The sequence below is a fragment of the Sinocyclocheilus rhinocerous genome, unplaced genomic scaffold, assembly GCF_001515625.1.
Source record: "Sinocyclocheilus rhinocerous isolate Xijiao unplaced genomic scaffold, SAMN03320098_v1.1 scaffold889, whole genome shotgun sequence".
NCBI classification, from domain to species: Eukaryota; Metazoa; Chordata; class Actinopteri; order Cypriniformes; family Cyprinidae; genus Sinocyclocheilus; species Sinocyclocheilus rhinocerous.
Window position 1 is genome coordinate 1,163,668 of NW_015638024.1, and position 9,530 is coordinate 1,173,197.

Below are 9,530 nucleotides of genomic sequence, written 5' to 3' on the forward strand. Positions count from 1 at the left end.
TGACTTGAAGACTGCAGTCCACAAACAGTCACCATCAAATTGAACTGAACTTGAGCAGTTCTGCGAAGAAGCAGACAAATATTGCAAAGTCTAGATGTGCAAAGTTAGTAGAGACAAATCCCAACAGACTAAAGGCTGTAATTAAAGCAAAAGGTGGTCCAACAAAATACTGACACAAGGGGGTGATCCTTTTTTCAACTCTGTTTTTGACATGTTGGTGTTATATGTTCCTCTTTGATGTTATAAGTTGCATTGAGTAAATACAGATGGAAACAAAAACGGTGTCCATCTTCATTCCAGGCTGCAAAGCAACAAAATGTGATTATTTTAAAGGGGGGTGATTCTTTTCTGTACCCACTGCACATAGATAAATAGCAGACTGTAGCACACTCTTCTTCTACTTTACTCCAACTTTGTTCATGACTCCGTTTAGTGTAATTCAATGTGTTGCTGATTGGTTGAATCAACAGTGAGAGTTTTTTTTTTAAATCCAGATAATGAGTAGGCTAATAGGTATTAATAGTAAAAAAAAACAAAAACAAAAAAAAACTTTTACTTTCGTAATGAGAAGAAGCTAGTATGTCCAGACCAACAGCCCCATCTGGTGGTTGGTAAATACAGAAACTTCACTTTAACAAATTGTTAACGACTAAATGGGTTAATAATCAATGATGGTCATCAACCGCCTATGTTGCCGTTAAAAACTTCCGATATAGTATCCTCCCTTAGCAAAATAAATAAATAAATAAAATTCAGTCTATGTTGCGAACTGTGGTGGTAGAAAACGTTCTCTTATTTCTAATAACTGTCTGTCGATCACAACTAAGTATATTATAATATAGCCTAGTACATTACACATATTTCTAACTATAGTAAACATTACATTTTAGTAGACCTATACTATATTAAACAATTAATGAATGAGTTACAGAAAATACTTTTATTGGATCTTGTGGATCGCTGTCAATATTGCTCTGTTCTGCTGTGACTTCCTCAAGATTTAATTTTGTGCAAAATTTTCTCACAATTTCCATACACTGTGATGCACCGGAAGTTGCAGTGGTCAGGCAATAAATGCAGAATCAAATGAACGAATGAATGAATCAGTCAGTCAGTCAATTAATATGAAATATTCCAGAAATATCCATACATTCTATGAAAAATGTCTTTCCTATCCCTAGAACACGTACTAACTCAAAAATAAATACAACTGCCGGTAGATGCATCTTCTGTACAAAATACTAATTGTTTTGTCGATTAAATAAAATGTAATGATAATTTATATAGCCTAATAATTTCTTCACATAATTATGTACATTGCAATAAATTCATAAATGAATGAATGAATGTATAAATAAATCCCTCCTAAACCGGAGTGCCAGAGCTGAGAGGGAGGTCCCCCCCTCTTCAGTCCGTAAGCGTTCATCCGGGTCCTGGAGTCTCAGCACACGCTGACCGCGGGTGTTCATCGCTATTAGCCATTAGCCGACTAGCCTTCAGCTTCCATTGAGGACACAGTGATGGTATGATAGAGCGTTTGTGTTTCAAAACGGTCCCTTCTTATCACCAAGGCTACCGCATCGATTTTGTAGAGCATTACTGTATTTTTTCTCTCGTCCGATCAACTTTACAAGAAGTTTCCATTGCTTATTGCATTATTTAAGAGCGATGTGTAAACTGGCTGGCTAGCCTGTGAGGGACACTTAAGTTATCCTAGCATGCCATCTGAATAGAGCCGATAACGTTATATATATATCACATGCTGTATGTCAAAAATTCCGTGCAGTTTCTACTTGTTCTGAAGAACATTATATTTGAGCGATAGATGTATTAACAGACTAGCCGCTGGAGACCGCCATTTTTTATGAATTAAGGGAGGGAAATTTGAGCAACATATAAGGAGTTTGAGGGGAGAAACAATTGATATGACTGACTGTATTTAATTTTTCTCTGTGAAAAAAACAACGTTTTGAAATCCCAATACATGTGGATGAGGAATCTCACTGTTAGCTGTGAGCTAGAGTACAGAAATCCGAGGAATATTTTAAGATATCTGGACTTCTTCAATACTAATCCAACCAGGATTTGTCAGTAATTTACAGACGAGTGTGAGGTGTGATTTCTTAAGTCAGTTTGACACTTAAGCTTGAGCAACAGAACCTCAGGAGTGACATTTCAGCTGCGAATGCAAATGGCATTCAACTACATATGCTCTCTTTGAGAGCATTCAAGCGTTGAATTGAGTGTCTGCTGTTTTTCTGTATCACACAATGAGCTTTCAGAGATGTGAAGTAAGTTAAGTAATGGTTCCCAGATTGAAAAACGGATAGTATTCTCAGCTAATTCAGTAGCACATTTTTTTATTAAGTGCAATTAACTGATTGTTTGAGGCACTTTGAGGAACTAGTATCACATGCACTGGTGTCCTCAGAAACGTGCCCTTTCATAGATGAATATGCAGCATGATTGGAAAACTCGCAGAACTGCCAGAATGTAAGTTATGCTTGTGTTGCCAAGTGGGCAAATTTAATGTTTTCACTGCCAGATCCTTGGGATGGATGTTTTGCCACGGTCTTTCTACTTTAACAGTGTTTTGAACAAGATCCTGTTTCCTGTCTTTGCTATTTAATTTATTTTGTCATTACAATAATCATTTCAGTTGTCATTATGTCAGTGTTTCCTGCACTCAGGAGATGTACTGCACTGCAGCTCATGGCACAATGTTATATTGACAATAAATATGCAAACTTATTGAGTTATTTTTGCTGACAGCATGTAAGAATGGTCATATAGTGCAATATGCTGTCCAGCTTGTGAACAAATCACTCAACTGGGTAACAAACCAGTATGTAAAGATTGGCAATCAGTGCCAAAACAACGTCCTGTAGGAAACCCTTCATTTTATGACTTTAATATTGCAACTACAGTTGTTGTATGTACTGCTTATACCTAGTATAACAGTATAAAGTTACCTAGTATAAAGTTTTAATTTTCAATGCATGCTTATCATAGTTAATGATGCTTTTTATAAACTCAACTGCATTGCTTCATGAAAAATGATCAGAATGCATTTTGCAGAAACAGACTTAACATTAGAAACATAAAAGGAATAGTTTACCCAAGTCATCCAAGATGAAGTTTAGTTTGTTTCTTTCTCAGAACAGATTTGGAGAAAGTCAGCATTACATCTCTTGCTCACCAGTGGTGGATCCTCTGCAGTGAATGGGTGCCGTCAGAATGAGAGTTCATACAGCTGATAAAAACATCACAATAATCCACAAGTAATCCACTCAACTCCATCAGTTAACGTCTTGTGAAGTGGAAAGCTGCGTGTTTGTAAGAAACGAATTCCAAGGCATTTTAAATTTAAACCATCACTTCTGGCCAAAATATGAGTCCGTAATGCATAATAACACTTCCTCCAGTGAAAAGGTCCATCCCCTGTTCTCACACATCACAATCCACCAACATATTTGTTTAGAATGGTTTTGGACCGTTTTCATTTATAAACCGTGAATTAACTATGCATATTTCTCTCCTGATTCAGACGAGACAACCTTTTTACTGGAGAAAGCAATATTATGGATAGATGACTCCTATTTTAGCCAAGAACAATGGTTTGAAGTTAAAGATGTTTTGATGGATTTGTTTATTACAAACACACAGTTTGTGGATTACTTGCATTACCCATGGATTATTGTGATGTTTTTTTCAGCTGTTCTGACGGCAGCCATTCACTGCTAAATTTCTCCAAATCTGTTCCAATAAAGAAACAAATGCATCTACATCTTGAATGGCCTAAGGGTGAAAACATTTTCAGTAAATTTTCATTTTTGGGTGAACTTTCAATTTTAAAACACGAAATTGTATTTCGAATCATACGCACCTACAAGCTACCAACAAGATAAGGCTGAAAACAAGGCTTTGAGTGCTCTGGTTCAGTCTTGCTTGCCTGCTGTTACTGACATCATCTATCCCAGAGCCAAACTGGGCCCAAGTCCGAATGTGGCGGCATTTAATCTTGACTGAGATGTTAGTACGTAGCCAAGTCACACACAATGTCAACATGGCTTCCTGGTGCAGAGAGAGTGCCAGTAACTTGGCCAGCCCCTCCATTTTGCTGCATTGCCCGTGCTGTCTGATGCAGTTTAAGGGAGCGTTTTGTAGTCCCGTAGCCGCCTGGTTGGAGTCTATTTTTTTTATTTATTTTCCATAATGCGTTCTTTCACAGTAACGTCTAATGATGTGCGATGAGAGCAGAAACTATTTTGAGTTTTGAACAGTCTATTTATTTTGTCGGCAGATTGATTAAACTTAATTCACTAACCTTTTCCTGTCCACAGACTGACTGCATTTGGAAATGTGGTAGATGCCGAGGCAAGAATCCTAATATGGCGGACAAAAAGGACTTCGGAAAACATCAGTTTGGTTACTTCTGTCCCTATCCATTACTTCATTTCCAGGTTGAAAGAAGGCGACATGTGCACCGTGGGATGAGGTAGTAGGTTGTATAGTTTTAGGGTCACACCCACACTGGGAGATAACTATACAGCCTACTGTCTTTCTCAAAGTGAAAACGGAGCTGCGGAGTATCATCCTGCGTTTCCTGATGTTTAATATCAATGATAGCTTTGTCACGGTATGTGTCGGCAAGCTGAAATGTTTTTGATTGTTAAACGAGACGGCAATGCTTGCGCAGTGTGAGGTAGTAGAGTGTATAGTTGTAGGGTAGTGATTTTATCCTGTGTAGAAGATAACTATACAATCTATTGCCTTCCCTGAGGGGCAGAAATACACACCTAATGAGCACCTGATTATTTAAGAAAATGTGATGTATGTGATTTGTAAATCAAGATGTAATTTTTAAACAAATACAATAAATTATTTGTAAATTTATCTGTGGTTTTCTTTGATGTAAAATATATTTATTATTACTAGTATTAAAGGGTTCCTGGTTTAATGCCTATTTTTGAACAGGCAAAGAAATTAAATATTTTCAGGGTAGGAGTGAAAGACATCCCAACACCACCTCAGTATCATGCATTCATCCTGGAGATGGCGCTCTTGTATTGTCTATGTTGGAACACATGGCTGAACTTGACAGGATAATCGAGCAGCATGTCCTCTGTATGAATGATCGGCCTGGTATAGTATAAGAGTATGTCTTTTATTTTGTATTAAGCATATGCTGGGTTTATTGCCTGGATTTATGTTTCTTTCGTTAATTATTATTCCGCTATACTTTTATATTCCTGTAAACTTGCCAAACTTTGCATGCATGAAGGATGTGTAGGCAACTGCAGTGTGGTTGATTTTGGGATGGACGGTTGCAATTAAATTGGGAATATTTAAGTTGTCAGCCTCATTGTCTTGAGCTTACATTAAATTTCATTCCTTTTTTTTTTTTTTTTAAGTGTGCCAGTAGTTGACAATTTAGGTGAAATGTTTAAAAACCTGATTAACTGCTCTAATAATGGGTCTGATGTTTCATATTTAGACGTGAATTTTAAAAGTTTGCACAATTCAGATATACTACTTGATTTTACATGATTGATTTCTCTTAAATAAAAACTGACAATTTGATAAAAAGACTAACGAATTCATTAAGTATTAGAATTGTTTTTTTTCTCATTTATGGATTTGTTCATTATTTTATAGATAAGTTATGATGGTAACAGCAGGATTTGTTGATGTGGAAAGATAATATGAGCTGTTAAAGTCATTGCTTACACAAATGTTAGGGACCCTTTTCGTGGAATGACCTTTCTGTTATGAACATTTCATCTAACTTTGCGTGCATCTATTGTTATTAATTAACGTATAGAACATATAAAGTTTATACGTTTTTGTTTCATTTTTCTGTTTTAATATGTGTTGTACTGCTCTTGGCCACTGAGTACACAAGGTTCTTTGACAATTTTTTGGAAGGTGAAGATATGAACACATCTCTCACCTCGCAATTAAGGACTTGAGGTGGGTGAGGGGGGAATCTAAAGTCGAACAAGTTTTCTTTTCTCATGGGAGGAGCAAACGGGTGCAGGAAAATAGATAAAAGCTCTGTTTAAGAAGCTGGAGTTACTACGACATTATCTTCACCAAGGAGCGCACAGAGAATATACCTTTCTTACCTAGATTTATTATGGCATTACAGCTCAGACACATATCGTAGTGACACGTCTGTCGCTTATTACTCGGTTGTCGTATCCCAAATCAGAATTTTTTTTTTTTTACCTCCCTACATACCGTAGGCTACTTCTATGCATTTGTGTTTGGTTGAACGCGTGTGCTCGCGGTGTGTTTTGAAGTCATTAGTCGCGTTATCAACCTGCTACTCGGTTTCAGGAGGGCACAGACGTATAAAAGGAATATCGGAACGTTTAATTTCCTCCAGAACACACCCTGATAGATTTAACAGATAAAGGATCTGCTGGGAAGTGTGATGTGAATGTAAGTGCGGGTAGTTGTAGTCTGTTCTAGTACATCGAGACGCGTAAAAGTGATTTAGAAGTCGTACATATGCAGAATAACATTAATCTCCACACGTCCCGAAGGATATCAGCTCAGGTGTTCACTTCAAGTTGTCACGGAGTTTTGCATCCCTCCAAGGACTTGCTTTGCTTGTGATAAAGCCTCGCGTCCACCGGTTAGGCTGCCTGCCCATCAGGAGACTACTATCAATAACACTGTATTAACAAAGTACAGGCTGAACATGAGCAGGAAAACACGCCGCTGGATTTTTCACATTTTCCTCTGTTTGGGGATTATATATTTGAAGATTGGGTAAGTAGGGTAAAATGGAATGTGTTTACCTGTTTTAACCTGTAAAGTATTTACTAGCCTAGTAATAAGTGAAATGCACAGTTCTGCACAAAACTAGTGGATTTTATATACAGGCTATATACACATACACATATATCGGAAATGTTAATTTTACTTCACATTTATGGGTCAATTACGTTTTATTTGTTCGGATATATTTAGTTATTTAAAAAAAAAATGCAGATCATACAAAAATTATATTTTGTATTATGAACAAGTTTTCAATTTCCTAGCTAATTTCTGGATTTTTTTTCGAGGGGCTTAAATGGAAAAAATATATTTATGTAGTCTACATATTTGGAAAAACAAGTCAGTTTGGCCTAACCAAAAAAAAAACAGAAAAGACCCATTTAGACCCTCATCACTTTTTTGTCTTTTAATGAAATGTCATCACAATATTTGTAAAAAATTTTTTTTTACACAAATACATCATTTAAAAAAAAAGAAGTTGTGTAGACATGTTTTCAAGGTGTAAAGTAATTTAGTGCTTTTTACTTGAAGGTTAAATTAGATTTTTGTAGAAAAACCAACATCACTACAAAGATGACATTTCTAAGAACTTGGCACGAGATAAAAAAAAAAAATCCTTTTTATCATCTTGTGTTGTCATTGACCCATATATGTCCATCTTTACAGCATGAGATTATCTTTTTTCTTCTTTTTCTGTTGTTTATTGGTGACAAGTCCCTAAGAACAATAATTAAATAAGTTATTTGTTATAATGCATCAATAATAACACATCCATATATCCATATAATAGTTTGCCTCCCAAAGTGCTCTAGTGCTAAGTTTTGTTGTATACTATGAATTACATGTATACTATGAATTATGGTTTAGTCATGGCCCATTCCACTCAAACTGTATTTTAAGTATTCAGTATTTTCTTATATAAACATTCCATTATTTTTCAACTTTACAGGGGCTTTTCCTCCGTGGTTGCGTTGGGAGCCAGTGTTATCTGTAACAAAATTCCTGGTTTGGCCCCTCGTCAAAGGACTATCTGTCAAAGCCGGCCTGACGCTATCATTGTCATTGGAGAAGGAGCGCAAATGGGAATCAATGAGTGTCAGTTTCAATTCAAAAATGGAAGGTGGAACTGCTCGGCCCTTGGGGAAAGAACTGTCTTTGGGAAAGAGTTGAAAGTGGGTATGTTACCAAATTATTACATTCATATTGTTACAGCATACAGAATTGAAATGTTGATATTTTGAAACTAGCGTCCTCCTATTATAGACAGAGTTCCAACAAATAATAAAAGCACAAAGAATGTTATTGGCTAAATCACTTTCTTTCAAGTCCTGGAGTGTCAAAGTCAAATGAAGCTGTTTTTAGACTAAACTTGTGGACCTATAGATTTCAGATTTTTTGCTTAAAGACTGACTGACCGTCTTTGAAATATTTAACAATGAAATCTGAGGTCACTCTTATACACCTGCTAGAACACTCTTGCTTTAATACGTCTTTCATGCAAATAAAAGATTTCCTTCCCAAAAAGAGTGTACAAACATTGTCTTGGAATGACACTACACTGTGTCCCGTTTCCCTCACTTTGACATCTCATTTGAAATGATTTGTCATTGGATGTCAGGCTAATGTTTAGTGTCTCACACGCCACAGCAACAATGTCAGGTAGGTTTCAGCTGCATGCATTCATGGAGCAAGTGCCAACGCGGCTGGATTTATAGCCCTCTCAACAGTCCACCCTCTCAAAAGAATTTTTTTTTCTAGTCGTCCTGTCTTATCTGTAGATTTGAATGATTTGGCAGTCAGGGTTTTCACTTTACCACGGGTATAAGTTACAGTGGTTGAATAGTAGGACCAAAAGAAAGTACAGTATTGAGAAGAAATTTAACAATATGTCACCTTAGAGAGACAAAGCATAAGTAATTAAGCGAGTTTTTCACTTGGGGTAATGTTATCCATTTTCCTAAGGCAAACTGTGGCCTGTTTAGGGGTCCTTCAGTGCTATTGAGCCTGCGACACTTTGATGAATGGTGGTGTGAAGGACTTTGCTTTAGTTTCAGACCCTGCTAGCAAATAGGAGGTTGCATTATTGCATGGTTTTTCCTGTGGCTGCAGGGAATTTCGATGCTCAAATATCCAAACTCTTCCGGGAAAAAATCCAAGATAATATTATCTGAAATTTCTCCTCTTTCCTTTTGCCGGGCACTCTTAGGATCCAGTCAGTGTTGCGATGGTGTGGTTGAGGCCCAGGGGAGAAGCTTAGATCTGTAGAGACTTGTATCTATCGCTGAAGGTGAAGTGGTATTTTATCCCTCTGCATCAAAGACAAGCGCCTCCCGAAAAAAAAAGCCTAGGTCTTCGTCTCTTTCCATCTCATTCTAGAACTGCACGCACTTAGCCGTTTTGACTTGAATGGCATCCTGGATTTGTTGTGGGTGCTGATTATATTATTTAATGCTGTCTGCTTGGACAGCTGCTATGGGTCTTGTGTTGTGTGGCCTCTCATCTAAGCGCTGCAGAGCTTACGATGACCTAGAGTGACAGGCCATGGTCTCCATTTCTGAAGCGGCCCAACTGCTTTATTTATCCAGAATATTTTTGTCTATCGGTATAGGGAGGATTAAATAAAGTGGACAACCATTCAAACGTGATTGGTTTCAGTGGGCGTATGACCAGTCATGCTTATAGTAGCAAAAACTAGATGAAAAGAGGTAGTTAATCCTGTGGGGAGTGGCTTTTTTTCTCCA

At 37.1% G+C, this 9,530-nt stretch overlaps 1 protein-coding gene across 1 annotated transcript in view; it reads left to right on the forward strand.

Annotated features, from left to right (window-relative positions):
• Window positions 1-5,986: 5,986 nt before the first annotated feature.
• Window positions 5,987-9,530, forward strand: part of LOC107749431 (protein Wnt-7a) — a 10,252-nt gene continuing 6,708 nt past the window's right edge. Inside the window, exons 1-2 of the mRNA XM_016564584.1 lie at window positions 5,987-6,780; window positions 7,739-7,965. Coding sequence (XP_016420070.1) covers window positions 6,710-6,780; window positions 7,739-7,965 — 298 coding nt within the window. The 5' untranslated portion in view covers window positions 5,987-6,709. The remainder of the gene's footprint in view (window positions 6,781-7,738; window positions 7,966-9,530) is intronic.